This window comes from Halichoeres trimaculatus, unplaced genomic scaffold (assembly GCF_033239565.1).
Source record: "Halichoeres trimaculatus isolate MK-OKI-2021-1 unplaced genomic scaffold, fHalTri1.1 fHalTri1_scaffold_15, whole genome shotgun sequence".
Classification (NCBI taxonomy): Eukaryota; Metazoa; Chordata; class Actinopteri; order Labriformes; family Labridae; genus Halichoeres; species Halichoeres trimaculatus.
Window position 1 is genome coordinate 20476313 of NW_027437193.1, and position 16205 is coordinate 20492517.

The following is a 16205-nucleotide window of genomic DNA, read 5'->3' on the forward strand; positions in this document are numbered from 1 at the left end:
TAAAGATGGCTGCTATTTTTATTGTATGCTCCTTTTTTCAATGGTTCTAATGGTGATGCAAGCTTAAAAGATGGCACAAAGACTCCTTCTGAGCCACTCATTTGAACAAGGACATTTGACACTTGAATATTAAAAATGGTAGTTATTTTTCAGGATAACCACCACCGTACTAAAACTGGTGTTAAGAGTGCTCGTGAGGTCCCTTTACAAGGAACCATTTACAGCCACTCGAAACTTCAAAACTGTAAGCCAAGAGTGTTTATTTGACTGTGTTTTGTCTAACTCCTTACCCTTGACCTGTCCGAATTGGTTAAACCTGCCAGAACTGCCCCCTAACGGCATAGCTCACAGAGTTCATCAGAGTACACAAGCTCCCTTACCGTAACAAGGTAACAGTCACAAGGGAGGCTTTGTTTTTTTTGTTTTTTTTTGCTTTTTTATGCTTTCATATATATATATATATATATATATATATATATATATATATATATACTAGTGCTGGGCAAGTTAACGCGTTATTTTCACGTTAACCCGTCAATCTATTAACGCCGTTGAATATTTTATCGCGCATTAGTGCATGTTGCTCACATGCTTTTATTTTGTATGTCTGTTGCTGACCGCGCTGGAACCGGAAGTGAAATTGGCGGAAAAACACAATGAGTAACCAAAATGTATATGTGTATAGGTCTGCGCGCACGGCGTGCCAGATATAAACAAACACAGGTAGTCTTCTTAGATGAGAATTAGAGCCTTATTTAGCGGTGTAAGTAATGCACTGAAAATTCTCTTAATAAAGCGTGAATGCAGACCGATATCAGCGTTTTTTGGTGGGAGTCAGTTTATTTGTGTTTTTCGTCAAGTAAATTATGGCCCGTCTGAGTGTAGAGGAAACTATATATATATATATATATATATATATATATATATATATATATATATATATATATATATATATGTATATGTATATGTTTTTTTAAGAGCAAGAGAGAGAGGGGAACAGAGAGACACAGAAAGAAAGAAAAGATAACTACACAAAGACTGAGCCATACCAAAGACTCAAGCTGGCTGCTTACTCTTCTATTCACACTTGCAGCTGCACAGTGCTGTGCAGGTGAACCCCAACCTGAAACATTTGCACCTTCCAACTTAGGCTGTTTGATTAAAAAAAAAAAAAAAAAAAAAAAATCCCTCCAAAATAAGTGCCTGTATTTTAATTCTCTTACCTCTGTAGCATAAAACATATATCATTTTTTCAGGTTATTATTTTTTTTCTTCATAAAATTATTTTTCTAGTAATAACAATTATTATCATTTAACGTTTTTTAATGTATTCTTTTTAGCATTCATGTAATTATTGTTTTTACCATTAAATTATTAGTATTGTCATTATTATTAATGTTCTTGAAAACAGAGCTTTTAAAACAAAATGGTGGCCATCTTGAATTTCTTCAATTTTTGTATGTCTAGCATAGTTTTTGTGTCCCTTAAAGAGTAGTTGTGCCAAATTTTACATTTGCATCACCGTTTAAGTTTGAGTTGGAATAATGAGCGTTCAACTGAAATGGCAGCCATCTTGAATAAAATGGCCCCCATCATGAAAAATGGTCACCAATTTGTATTTTGGGGTGTCTAAATTGATTTTTCATGAGTGTTAGAGAGTGTATGTGCAAAAACTCATGCTCGCATCACCAATAGAAATATATTAAAATAACAAGTGTTCAACAAAATGGCGGCCATCTTTAAAAATGGCCGCCACCTTGAATTTTGGCATGTCTAACATTTTGTTTCAAAAGAGTGTTCCTTAGACAGCATCTGTACCAAATTTCATGCTTGCATCACCATTTGAACTTCTGAAATAAGAATCGTCTGATAGAAATGGCGTCCATCTATAAAAATGGCCGCCATCTTGAATTTGGCGTGTCTAACGTTTTATTTCAAAAGAGTGTCCCTTAGAGAGTGTCTGTACCAAATTTCATGCTTGCATCACCATTTGAACTTTTAAAATAAGAATCGTTTGATAGAAATGGCGTCCATCTGAAAAAATGGCCGCCATCTTGAATTTTGGCGTGTCTAACGTTTTATTTCAAAAGAGTGTCCCTTAGAGAGTATCTGTACCAAATTTCATGCTTGCATCATCATGTGAACGATTTTTTCACTTATCTGCTCCACTATTTATGCTTTGCATGTATGTGCGGCATTCTGTCAGCATAACTACCCCAGAGTTCAGGAGCAAACTCAGTGGGATCAGAGACAGCTTTGAATTGATTCTTATTTTTCCTCATAAGAAGTATAGCCTGTGCATACATATACAGTTACATGAATAATTCTGTCCCTGAGCGTTGGGAGTTGATAAGGTCTATTAATTTTTCAGTGAATTGGTATAGAGAGCTACACACAATCACTATTTTCCCCTCCAGAGCATACGCACTTATTATTGCTCTCTCTCTCTCTTTTTTTTGTTTTTTTTTGTTTAGATATGGTCGTTTAAACTTATTAATGACATGACAGGCTTCATTAAAACTGCTTTAATAAGGAAGTGTTTATACCCACATATTATAATATGTATATTTTACAACAGGAAGGAAAACTTATGATCATTGTAAGACATAAATTATAGTAGATGGCAGGAAACAGAAAAAAGCTATCATAATTTATTTAATGTAATATTAGTATTCAAACAAGATGTATGCATTCCTCTGTGAAAAAATAATGCAATTAATAACACAAATAATATATACCGCACATTAATAAGTTCCAATGCTTTGGCAGAAGGTTGCCACAGTCCAAGGCTAAATATCATGATTCAATGTAATGAGATCTGGTCAAATTAGCTTGTACTGCATATCAAAATGTGTGACTGCTGTACAAAATAAGGTGCTTTAGCTGGACTGGAAGACAAAGCTATTGAAGTCTGGTGTATCCATGTATCCACAGTAATACAAGTAGCCTCAGCTGAAACTCTGTTTCCACTGTCATTCTTTTTTTTTTTTTTTCTTTTAAGATTTGACATAAATCACTACAAGAGAACGGACATATTGTTCCACAAGGGCTGAATAAATACTCAGTGCAATGACCACGGGGGAAGGCTTAGCTCTGATTGGCCAAGGTGTTCATTGTTTCAGATAACCACATGGTTCTGATGTGCTAGCTGTGCAATCAGTTTTAACTCTGTCCAACTGCTAAGCTAACCCAGCATGTGGGATTGTGCTCAAAGATATGCAAGACAACCTTAGATACCATTAAACCATTAGTTTGGTAAGATGTTTACGTTTTCCGAATGATAGATGTACACAAAGCTACCACCTATTTATTAGCTAAATTTAGCATATTAGCATCTTGAAACAGGTAGTTAGCTTACCTTCACTGTGCGTTGTCTCAGTGAGGCAGACAGCTAGCAAGAATCTGGCAGGTTAATGTATGATGCTGTGACTTCATTCAGGGTAAACTCCTGATAACACTGCTTACAGCAACCGGTGTTTTGGAGTAATAAGTGTCCATGCTAACTGGTGACTCTCAGCCGACAGTATCACTGTGAGAGACAGTGTGAAAATCTGACAAGTGTGTTTTGCTAGCCATGCTAGCTTCCCCTCATTTCCACACATTATGCTAGGCTAACTCAAACTTTCTTCTGTTTGTAGCTAAATACTTTGTACAAAGTTAAGGTTATTTATTTATTTACAGTACAAACTTTACATGATGTATTTACTGTACAATTATTATTTAACTTGTCTAAACAAAGTGAAAAAACAGATTTCACAAACAGAAAATTTCAAAATGTGTGCTAAAGGCCTAAAGGCTTGAGAACTTCTGTGATTTATCACTGAGGTGAAAATCAAAGTGCTACTCTTTGTATAGAGAGATTATCAGTCTACGTCGTCATAAAGATGTGCACGCATCTTGACCGCAGAAGCAGCGTTTAGCTCCATTAATTCAGATGAGCTAGCGTTTTTTGAACACTAAATTCAACCTGTTATCAGCATAAAAATGTGCACTTGTTCTGTGGTCGGTTTTCAGAAACCATACTATACAACAGAGGCAATGTCTATCAAGTGTTGACCGTCACAGAGCAACCAGTGTTTTGGTTAATGTAGTCACACTTAACACTGAAACACCAGCGACGTCTGCGGGTAAATAATTAAATGTGCGTTCTTATTTAATTTAGTGCATTTCTCTGGACATAGTTTTCTGGTTCTTGTATAATGAAGCAGGTCTCAGACTCAGCAGTCTGTGTGTTTTTTGGGTCTGGGAGGGTTTCTGATTTATTTTAACACATTTACGTCCTGGTCTGTCACAGTCTGGTAAGAGTCCACGGATAATGCAGTCATTAGCATCAAGTGGCAGTTGTGTGTTTAAATTGCTCTCTGGGTACATGCCGGATTTTTCCGCTAAAAATGCCTGTCCACATAATATCTGTCCACTTGCTGATCTCTTCTGTCCACTCACTGCTATTTTACAAAGCTGGGAGCTGTTCATCGTCCGTAAAAGTGATATTTAGTTCAGAAATCAGTTTTTTGGTGGTTAACTCCTCCACATCAGTTGACAAACCATTGTACTCCGCAGTGCTTCTACACCCAAGTTGCGTGCACATCCGGTGTTGTTGATAAACAAATAATCCCTCCATAGAACATATTAAATACAGCTAACAGCAAGCTAGCATGAGTCAGCACTAAGCTAGGAAACAAGGGGAAAACAGATACAGACAGAGAGTGCTTTTGCCACAACTAGCCAAGACATGTCTGTCACTTCACTGCTGTGATTTCTGTTACTCATAGACTGAGATAGAGGCTCTGTCCTGTTTGGGTCTTATGCTAAGGTAAGCTAACCAGTGAATGTTTTTAGCTGCATTTATACAAACACACTTGAGACATACATAATACATCCTGACCCACGTGTTTATAAAAAATGACACACTAGACGGACAGGCCTGTGAACAATTAGGCTTTCCATCACATTTTTCATTGAAACAGTTGTTCTGCAAATCATGAATTATCTTGTATGCTACATCTACCAGGCTGACGTCTCGGCCCTGGCTTCACCTCTTTCGTTGAATACACAGGAACGTGACCTTCTGCGAAACATGGTGGCCCCGGGGCCTTTTCTTCTGGTGATCCGCAGATAAATGTCAGAGTGGAGGAACCGTGGGTAGGAGTCCTTTTTCATCAGGCTGTACACTTTCATCTGGGCTGCATCAAAACAGCTCTTTGTGGGCTGTGCCACATCCTTCTGGATGGCCATCTTGGTGTTGTAGTCAATGTTGACCTGAGAGAAAGAGAAATATAAAAAGAGCCTCTGTTACCTACTTTATACTACTTTAGACTCCCAGAAGAGATAAAGAAGACTTTCTTTATATGCCTCTTCAACTCTCCTTTTTGGCTGTTGCTCTACAACCCTAACAAGGTCCACTAGATACTACTTGTGCATCATTCATGACAACATACTAAAGCTTATCTGATATCTGTCAATGGGCATTAAAAACTACTCAATACAAAACACAGGTTTCAAAGAAAGCATACAAAATATTGGTGAAAAGAAAGAGAAAAGCCCAGGGTCAACCATGAGATAAGACACAAGGACCATTCCAGACTGAGAGACATGTTTTGCTGATTTTTGAGACATTTGTCCCCCAAATGGCTCAAGAGGATCTATTTCCTCAAGGACATGAGCAGCAACTTGGCATGCAGTGATATACTCTGAAGGTGAACTGAAGCTAAACTCTGTTATTTATGACTCAGCTCCTTTGTCGATAAGGCTGAGACCTTAAAAAAAAGAGCTAATGTAAGTTTAAAGCTCATACTGTCACTGTGAAACATCATTGTGCTGGATGTTATCACGGGTATACAGGTTTATTTTCTGCTTTTGGCTTTTTTGTGTGCCTTTCTTATTTGAAATCCTGACAGTAAAAATGTGCTCATTCCTCTTTGACTATAGTAACAGTTGCAAGGCCTCTTCACAGAAACATGTCACAATTTCAGTGAAAGGTCATATTTATTTACAACTGGATCTCACTGCAAAGCACTCAAGCTTTGACATGCTTTAATGCGACTTAAAAAAGATGTTCAACTTATGTATTTATCAGTGACTAAAAGTGTGTGGGCGATGCTCTTTTGCATTCCTGCAGAGAAATGTCAAAACCTCAGACCAGACACCAAACATGTAACGGTCAGATGTGCCGCAGGCAGGAAGCACGATGAACAGTGGTCCTATCATCCTCTCAGCAGAGATAGAAACATTTAAAACCGTATCAGTCTCCCACAGAAATAACCCGACCTGCTTTGCAGCACTACATGCAGCCCTAAATGCACGACCTTAGCGAGCTGCTGCTCTCAATGATTGTTCACAAAGGTCAAACAGCTGCAGGCTCATGACTATGCAGGGCTTTGCAACTCGCCCACTCTTACAGTTTTATTTCTATGACATAAATATTTGAAACCTCCAGCAGTCCTATGTGACAGCTAAGGGGAAGAAAATGCCAAGTTGCATGCACTGTTAAGCTTGCAGCGTTTATTTGCAGCCTTTTTAGATCCATGTAGTTTCTGATAAATAAACATGCCATGCCTTACCTCTTTAGGGGCGTCAGAATCAATAAAAACTGTATAAATATATTTTGCTTTGGACAGCAGCTTCGTCTGAGAATCTATTGTCTTGTATTCTTCGCAGGCCAACCAGAACTCGATGTTCTCCTCGCTGAACTCTGTTCTGAGAAACTGGGCGAAGGTTTCAACCCCATCTGATACACAGGAACATAGAGAGGACATTTCAGAAGAGCCATTTTAAAAAGATGTAAAGTGAACAAGTAGTATTTTCTGCAGCTCATTTCTTTGTGAAAACAAGGAATAGACTCCCTTTAGCTTCCTCTTTTGAAACTCAGTGAACTGTCCCTACTGCATTAACATTTTAATTATATACAAACTTTTAATGGCAGAAATATACTAAAGCATTATTAATATATTCATTATAAGCCATATTAAGCATTCCCAAATGAGCAAACACTGTGCTTTTCAGTGTTTCAGTGTGCCACTAAAGTGCACTTTGTGTCATTATGAGGAAGTTGCACAGTTTCTGTGTAACTATCTGTGCTAAAAAACATTAAAAGCTGTAGTGAAACTCCCTACTTCTCCCCATTAACTATTTATCTCCTCTGGCACTCCTCACCAGTTTACTATTCAAATGAAGCAGACTGTTTGACAGCAGAAGAAAAAGTATTTGACAGCAAGTCAACACATTTCTGAGGAGTTTTTGGGGCATTAAACTGACCTGAGTGCTTCAGCAGCTCTTCAAAGGAGTCGCTCCATTGCAGAGCTGCCTCTGGTGAGATACTGCAGAAAAAAAAAAAAAATCAGAGACGCGGTCAGGTCTTTCCTAATGATGCGGCAAATAAAGTTTTTGGATCATGAATTATTGTGATTTTCTTGATGTGTGCACTGAATTATGAATTGTTGATTGATAATGAAAGAAACCAGTCAGAAACAACAGTCAGCTTGTTTGTGTCAATAATGCACTTAGCCTTACTTGTTTGGTGTCATGTCAGTCTTTTTATTTGGACTGACATTTTCATGAGAGCCTGACTTTGTAAGAAAAAGGCTTAGTCGGCTCTTCCTCTCCTTCTCTTTTTGTCTGAAAACCGAGAAGAAAATATATCAGCTCACACAAACTATTCATTCAACTGTAAAAACAAATAAGCAACTTGTCAGGGAATTTCAACCTAAATTTCTAATGTTGCAACATCTTTCAGTAACTTTGGAAAGCACAAGATAAATTACACACACAATTCGACAAAAAGCCAGCAGAGACTTGTCATAGAGGACAGCACTTTTTAAAAGTCCTACATGGAAACTGTAATTCTTTATAGACACACTCAGACAAGACCATAGGTGGAAACTCTACATCTATTCCATAACTGGTTTACCCTTGAGCTACTTCTCACACAGATAAATAACTGTTGCTGGATAAGTTCACGATTGATGACATTTGTACTCTCTCTGTTGCCAACATTTCTCATGACACACCAAAACAAGAAATGATTTTACACAACCCTAAAACCAAAGCAACTCCACTGCTCTACATTAAACTTCTGAGGTTTATAGACTAACCTGCTCGTATCGTCCTTCATTTTGGGTGCCTGCAGGTCGTCTGGGCAGAGCATTTTGAAATACGCTTCCTCCTTTGGGGCCGTGCAGTTAAATTGAGGAAATAGAAAAAGAAGCGTCTCCATGCTGTTCTGTCAGTCACTGGCGTGCAAGGCGTCAGGCCACAAATATAGCCCTGTGACAAAGTATTAACCCATCACTTCATGAACCACCTCGTCTTTTATAAGCCTTGTCTGCATTTCATTTCCCATACATTTGGCTACTTCCTGTCATAGCACAACCACTTGTTGCTCGCTGCTCAAGAGAAAACCCCCTGGGTTCAACATCCTGTCAACTGTTTACCAAGAGATATGAAAAAGAAAGTATCTCACACACATTCATCATGATATTAAGGCAAATTCATGAACACATCTAACACTTTTATGACATGTTTTACACTTAAGTGATATATTTATATGATCACCTTATAGTTCAGGTTTATTCTGCTTCTCCACTTGCACTACCACCGAGGCCTGCACTGCTGAGACTGACAGAATGAAAATGTCATGAACAATAAAAAATAAAAGTGTCCATGCAGAGTCTGGGCTTTTCTCTCTCCAAAACACCAGAGCTTTAATGGAGAAAGACAAATCGACTGTGACACAGTGGAAAAGTGAATTTTTGCCTTCTAAAAGCTAGAGACAAATGTGAAGTCTCTGTTAGAGTGAAGTACCATCTGTCTTTGAAGTCAGAAGACCTTCACAAAGTGAATTTAGTTTTTAGATTCATATACAAACAAAATAATCAAAAGCCCCCAAACAAGAGAAGGTTTACCAAACCAAACAAGATAAAACCAACTTGATATCACCTGAATATTCTGTCATAAAATCTGCCTTTCTTAAATGCTTTGAATACTCATCCATTATGCAACTAACTTGTGGCTAACATCTCAAAAACAAACCAAGAACAAGGTTCAAAGTTTTCTAAATAATTAGCTTCAACGCAGACAATATGCTACAGATGTTCAAACTTTGAGCACTCTTGGCCAAATGTAAACGTAGTAACCAACACATTTACTATCGACTGCCCGTACTAGACAACAGCTAGCGCTAGCATTGCTTCCTCAAGATAGTGTTTTGCTACATAGTCCAGTTATAATAATCATACATATTAAAGTATGACTCTAATGCTTCTGCTTTATGCCTTTAGAATCAGGCATAGGTTTGAACATGAAGACAAAGAAGAAGAAATATTAAAGAGATGGCCCAAACTCAGTAGAAACATCTGAAGCACTTCCCCTTTACTAGCTAATGTTAATCCGTTTCTGGGTGTTGACAATAGCTGAGAGTATTGACATTTTCTGGACAACAGGTTATTCTCAGTAGTAAAATTAAATATCTCACCAAAGGTAGAAAAGCAAACTGTTAAAAATAATAGTAATAGAATAGATAAAATACTTTAAATATACCTGCTGTTGGAGGTTAAACTCATGGCAGCAGGCTAAGCCACTGTGGCTAAGCGGCAAACTGCTCACTCCTTTTTGCATGTAACTTCTGCAGTAGTAAGTCCCATTTTAAGATGGTTAGAATAAAGGGAAGAAATACTTGTGGCTAGTTTTGGACTTTCACACTGTAACAGTACAGGCGAACGCCCATGTGTAATTAGGTAACTCGCTCAGCTGTATTTAAAATTAGCATTCTAGCTGTAGTTTAAGAAAGCTAGCCAGCAGAAGCCGCATAAGCAGTCCAATAAACTTTGAGCCTTTGAAACTACAGGCGACATCACCAAGTTTGAATTTCATTTAATTAAAGACACATTGATTTAAAAAGACAATTCTATGTTAAATACATGTCTGCTGTGACAGCTCAGTGAGCTGATAGACTGAATCTGCAGTGTCCTTTCCTTTCAGGTGAACAGGCGGCTGCTGAATCACTGAAACCTCATTTAACAGGATCATTTAACTTCCCTGTATGTATTTGCCTCTTGTCAACATACCAGATGAGAGAACCAACAAAATCAATATACACCCCGAGCCAAGGAGGTTCCCTCTCCAGCTGGGCAGAGAAGATTAGGATTGAGTCATTTAATTATTTTTGAAACAATATTCACAGCCATAATTGTGCATTTCAGCAGCACTGGCTCACAATCTTGGTTCTCCAAACATTGAAAATATGTTCATGAGTGACAGTTTAGGGTAAAACACAAGCCGGTTTGAGTCAAAGGAACTGAACAACCGTTTGTCTTAAGCGCCACTGAGCAGAGCTATAAATATCTCTGCAGCAGCAGTCACACTTATATTAAACCACATGACTTCTTGTTAATGTACACCAGGTTAGTTTCATTTGTGCATCCAGCACTGCATGACCGTTTATTTTTTTGTGGAGCAACAGTCAACAAAGCTATTCATCTGTGGGACTGATAATATGTAAATAAGTCTTTATGAGTGAGTTCTGCATGTAGATTGGTAAAAGAGGAAGTGATGGGGTTAAAACTGCAAAGTGCTGACCCAGGCAAAGAGGGAAGGATGGTGATGTTACTTCCTGTCTGAGAACATCTGCTCATGCCAACTCGTCTGCCTGGTTTCCATGAAAAATGTTGTCTTGAAATCATTGCTTTATTATTATTATTATTATTATTATTATTATTATTATTATTATTATCATTTGTGCATGTAATAGCAGTATTATCTTTTAGCAGGATGGATAACCACTTAGAGAAGTTGTTAGCTCAGCTCGGCTGTAATAGACCACCAAATTAGGTTATTTGGCAAACCACAGAGTTAACCAGTTTGGACTTTAAGGCAGACCCAAACAATCTTTATCGCTCTTTCGGCTCCTCCGCGTTTACCTTGGTAGGCTGATAAGCGCCCTACTCTCCTGGATGGTATACAGACAGATGCTCTACCCCCTCCCATCCCCAATATTTCTCCTGTGAACTTGTATCTGACTCTTCGAAGTCGTCTTAACGGCAATAGCTGTTGGCCTTGTCACCATCAGACGGCGCGAACATTGTTGAGTCAGGGTGGGGATGAAGTCCATGGGCTTACACATACACACACATGAGGTCACATGGCACACACAACCTTGGACTCAACGCCTTCTTTGGCTCCATTACAGTTCAGCCACAGAGGGTTGATGCGCACGCAGCTTTACTCGGGCACGCGTGCCTCAACCCTCTGTGGCTGGTCTGACAGTAGGGATAGGAAGAGGCAGAGTTGAAGCATTGCAGCAGGTGATCAATAGATCAGAAGCTGATGTCATGCAGCACCAACACCTGGAAGCCATGCCCAGTCTCCAAGGGAAAAAACAGGGGGAGGAAATACCAAAGAGCACAGGAAAAACAGAAGAAAAAGCAACGGCTCACCACAATTCTCTTCCAACAGCCATCTGCATACAGCTTCAATCCCAAGCTGTGTCCATTTCAGTGGCTGCATCCTTTAAAAACACAGGCCACAAAGCCGCAGCCTGTGTTCACTTCAATGACAGTAGGGAAATGAGATGTTTTGGTCTTTGGAAGATTTTCTCTTAGTGTTACCAGCTGTTCCTGTTCCTTGTGCCATGCGCTGCTCTTGTTTCTAAGCAATAGGTAGAAAATGATATAACACCTCACATTGTCATGATTTCACTCTGTACAATAACCTGCTGGCTATACATATTCTTAAGCAGAAAGTATTACCTGGCTGCTTGAGAGTCTTCTGTCTTGTTTTATTGACAATGCACCATTGGAAATGTTGGGCCACAAATTTGCACCTGTTGGATCCTTGTGAAAGAACACTGCATGGAAAGCAATTTTAGAAACAGGACAGCCAGATGCACCGCTGTGACGCAACCGGTCTCAAAATGCATCCATCAAAGAAAACATCTCCAGAACTGGGACACAGCTCTTGATTCAAACTCAATTCTTCCTTACAGAGATATGGTTGACTTTGTGCAGATGCCAGGTCAAGTGAAAAGACATCTCATCCCAGAAAGCTTCATCACTTTTTCAGAGAGAAAAAAAATTATGAATAAAATTGTGGCTGTACCGCAAGTCTGAAAAAGTCTGCCTTTGAACCTGTAGAGGTTATATCTTGTTTTGATGGTTTCCAGGACACTAAAGGCAGTAAATCAAATCAATCAGTTTTCTTGTATTGATGCTAACTGGGCTGTCAGCCCTTTGGCATGCATTGACATTTGAATCAATTCAGCATCTTTGAGATTTTGCTTTGAAACATTCAAGAACATCCTGATTGATCAAAGACTGTGTAACCTTCAACACATGGCGAAATGAACTCAGCTGGCTTCACAGAGAGTTTAATGGAAAGATCAGGGATGGATGTGTTTTACTGAGTTAACTCTCCAAAGCAACTCACCCTGTTGTTCTTCTGATAGTGAGTCGACCTTAACCTTTAAAAAAAAAAAAAATCATGCTTTAGTATGAGAAGTCAATATTATTGAATCTTGCTCTCTCTTTTCTCTCTTCATCTTAGCATTTTTGACTGGAGGGAGCAGGAACAGACCCTTGAAGAGGTCAGACCTGAGTGCTGGAAGTGTTGAAACTCAGGGTCAAAGGTGTTGTGAAGCCAAAGTTATAGATGGTACAGTGAGAGTGAGAGAGAGAGATGTCATTGTTGCACTTAAAATGATACTCCAGATGGAACAAGTTGGGTCCTGTCACAAGGTTTAGGGCAGAAATTACCCCTACAGCAGTGTTTTTGTGCAGCAGAAACCCAGGGAGCACGCACCAAACACCCCCTCCCTGCTCCTCTGCCAGTTTCCTTTGCACTCAGATGGGGCCATATTTTACTTGACCAAAAACACAAATAAATGGACTCCCACCGAAAAAATCTGATATTGGTCTGCATACACGCTTTATTCAGAGAATTTTCAGCGCATTAATTTCACACAAAAACACAGCTAAATAAGGCTCTAGTTCTCATCGTGTCTCTTCGTCCTGGCAGACTACCTGCGTTTGTTTATATCTGGCACACCGTGCGCACAGACTGATTCACTAAGCCGCGAGCGCCTCGTAGCCAGCTGTGGCTCTGCAGTGGAGGTAGCACCGTTTTACGACACGATGAGAACTAGAGCCTTATTTAGCGGTGTTTTTGTGTGAAAGTAACGCGCTGAAAATTCTCTAAATAAAGCGTGAATGCAGACCAATATTAGACTTTTTCGGTAGGAGTTCGTTTATTTGTGCTTTGGGTCAAGTAAAAATTGGCCCCGCCTGAGTGCAGAGGAAACCAGCAGAGGAGCAGGGAGGGGGTCTTTGGTGCGAGCGCCCTGGGCTTCTGCTGCACAAAATCACTGCTGTAGGGGTAATTTCTGCCCTAAACCTTGTGATAGGACCAACTTGTTCCATCCCAGAGTATCACTTTAAGGGTGTTTTCACAAAAAATGACGGCAAAAATGCTACAATTGTGGCTGTTGTCACTCGGTTTGTTTGTGATCACAAAGCAAAAGTCTGCCACGTTCGATCGATTTTTTTTTCTCATATTGGCCAGAAATCATACCTGATTTCCGCTTTCCACAGGGAAGAACAGTCATGAAACATTAACAATGTGTGTGGCTAGTTAGCGTTATAGCGTTTATCTGCCTAATGTACCAGTGTGCGCTATATGATCAACATATGTAGTTTTTAAGAGTTAAGGCACTTCGATAAGGAACCTCATTTCTTTACTGCTCCACGTGAGCCAACGACTCATTTTCTTCAGTTCTCCAGCTTTCTCTTCTTCTGCTGCTGTGGTTGATTTTTCTGCTCCTTCTATTGTTTTGACTGTACAGTTGTCAACTGAGCTCTTTACTGCTCACATCACTACAGCGTGAGCCACAGTTATGAGTTAGTTGTGCTGGTTGCTGGGGTGTTTGTGTTCTCTGTAAAGGAACTGCTACAAGGCTTGAATAGAGGCGAGTTGAGACCGCCTATTTTTGGCAATCTTGACCCACTTGTTTTGTCCCGCATCCGAGCACGATTGCTGTGTTCACATATGCCCAAACGAACTGGGGGTTCGGGGGGGGCTGATTACTGTTTTGGAACAACTGCCCCAAACGATTCAGGTGTGAATACACCCTAAATTACAAATTTAATTCAAAGGGATAAAGGGTATAATTTCAGTCTGTAAGACAATCCTAATTTCAATGTATAGCTTCCATTTGTCATATCAGTTTCTTTATGTCACTTATTACAAAAAAGCTAGCCACTTCTGTGCCTTTGAGCTTCCATTGGCTTTCATCTTGAGTCACATATGTGCATTCAGACCTCTGGTACCAAAGATGAAAGCTACTTAGGGATCAATAAATTGCACTCAAAATACACAACACACCACCAGCCAGTGTAATGGCTGATTTTTCATCCTTAAAATTTTAGAAAAACCCTTTAAATCCTGGAGTAAGAAAATCACTTAAAGAGTCTCTGGAGAAAGTTGAAGTCAAATGGAACAAACAATTAATCGTCAAATGGACGAGAAAAGTGACACAGATCCAAACAAACCATGAGCCCTCCTGGAGAAGATCAACTAAGACAGCTGTTACATTACTACTATTACAGCATTAACAACTTTTCAAGCCTTTCTCTTTTGACATTATGTCTTTTTGGAGACCCATCTTTTGAGATTCCCTGGTGGCATACTGTTTTGGTGCTGAGTTTGCTACACTAAAAGCCGACACATACCCATGGGATCATTCTCCAGCCAGAGGCAAGGCATTCTCACTTGTTGAGCCTCCCATTTCTTTAAAAGACACTACACCAACAGGAGGGCTTCATGCTGTAAATTGAGACACTAAGAGCAAGACAGGTCATTTGAAATCCTGGTCCATTTACACAAGAGTGAAATGTTGGACTTTTCCCTTGAGTCCTGAGTCGCAGAAGGGATTCTTTTCACAAAATGTAGAAAGAAAACTCACTGACAACAATGTCATAATTCAAAGGGACTTTACACAGCCTGTGTAAAGTAAGCAGGCAGAGGACTAAACCATCAAAATAAGAAAAGGATTGTATTTTTATCTTGTGCGTGAGCATGTATCACTCATAACTCCTCAAGTTTATGTATTTGATAAAATGTTGCTCCTCTGGACACTTCAGCGCCACACAGCTGACATGAAATCAACCACAGGGAGAGGGGGAGATGTCTGCTATTAATGAAAAATGCTGAGTGTCTTTTGAGTCCCAAAATCTTAACGGACGTTATCTCTTTTATCTGAAAATGGAGCACAGGACACTATACCAGTCTGGTAAAGGGATGTTTGGGTGTAGTGAAGAGACAGGGCATTGATGTCCATGTCCACTGATAGGGCTTTGATCTCCTCCAAGGACATCATGTCAGGAAAAACGACTGAAGAACTTTATTTTCATCTTCCCCTACATCAGACACCCTACTTTCCCTTAAGCTTTCATTTACTGCAGGCTTCTACCTTTGATTTCAATGTAATGCTTTTCACTTGAATCATGATATAAGAAGAAAATGTTTTATCAAAGAAAATGTATGTTGTCTCAAGTCCACTGTGAGTGTTTTTCCTGTTATGTTGTTTTAAACCACATTTGAGAGCAGGATTGGAGCAACTAGACCAAAATAGTTGGACATGTAAAGCAAATGTATCAGGTTAACAGAATAGACAAAGAAAGGGTTAACAGTGAGGGTCAGTGGAAGAAAAGATGATAATAGAGGGTTTAGGGGATGAAAGGATGAGGGTCATGGGTTTAGGGATGGGAGCAAGAGTCAGGGGATGTAAAGATAAAGGGAAGAAGTTAAGGGTTGAGGGATGGGTTTTGAGAGAGAGGGGAAAGCCAAGGGATAATGAGTTAGTATAAAAAGAACAAAGAGGATACAAAGAAGGGTGTTGAAGTTAAATTGATGTGGAGGAAAGAAATGAAGAGTGGGGTTAAGGATCCTTAGATGGAAAGATGAGGATCGGGCAGAGGATGCTAGATAATCTAGATGACGCTAAGGACCAAGGGATGTAGGGGTTGAGGCTAAGAGCAAATGGAGTAAGAAATGAGATATGAGTAGGGGCAGAGGGACAGAGAAGTAAAGGGTTGAAGAGCTGTTTAGTATTTAACTGTTTCACTTTTGGGGAGCTCTGATGTCATACACAGTCTAGGGTTGTATATTATGTCTTCAGAGGGAAGGGGCCCGAACTTTTTGTCTTGTACGTCAAATATGGG

At 39.5% G+C, this 16205-nt stretch overlaps 1 protein-coding gene across 1 annotated transcript; it reads right to left on the reverse strand.

Moving 5' to 3' along the window:
• Positions 1–2622: 2622 nt before the first annotated feature.
• Positions 2623–8248, reverse strand: rgs18 (regulator of G protein signaling 18). The gene is made up of 5 exons (XM_074689505.1): positions 8091–8248; positions 7510–7614; positions 7255–7316; positions 6561–6727; positions 2623–5259 (listed from the first exon to the last, which is right to left on the reverse strand). Exons 1-5 carry the CDS (start codon positions 8210–8212, stop codon positions 5005–5007), a joined length of 711 nt encoding a protein of 236 aa, XP_074545606.1. The 5' UTR covers positions 8213–8248; the 3' UTR covers positions 2623–5004.
• Between the last annotated feature and the right edge of the window lie 7957 nt (positions 8249–16205).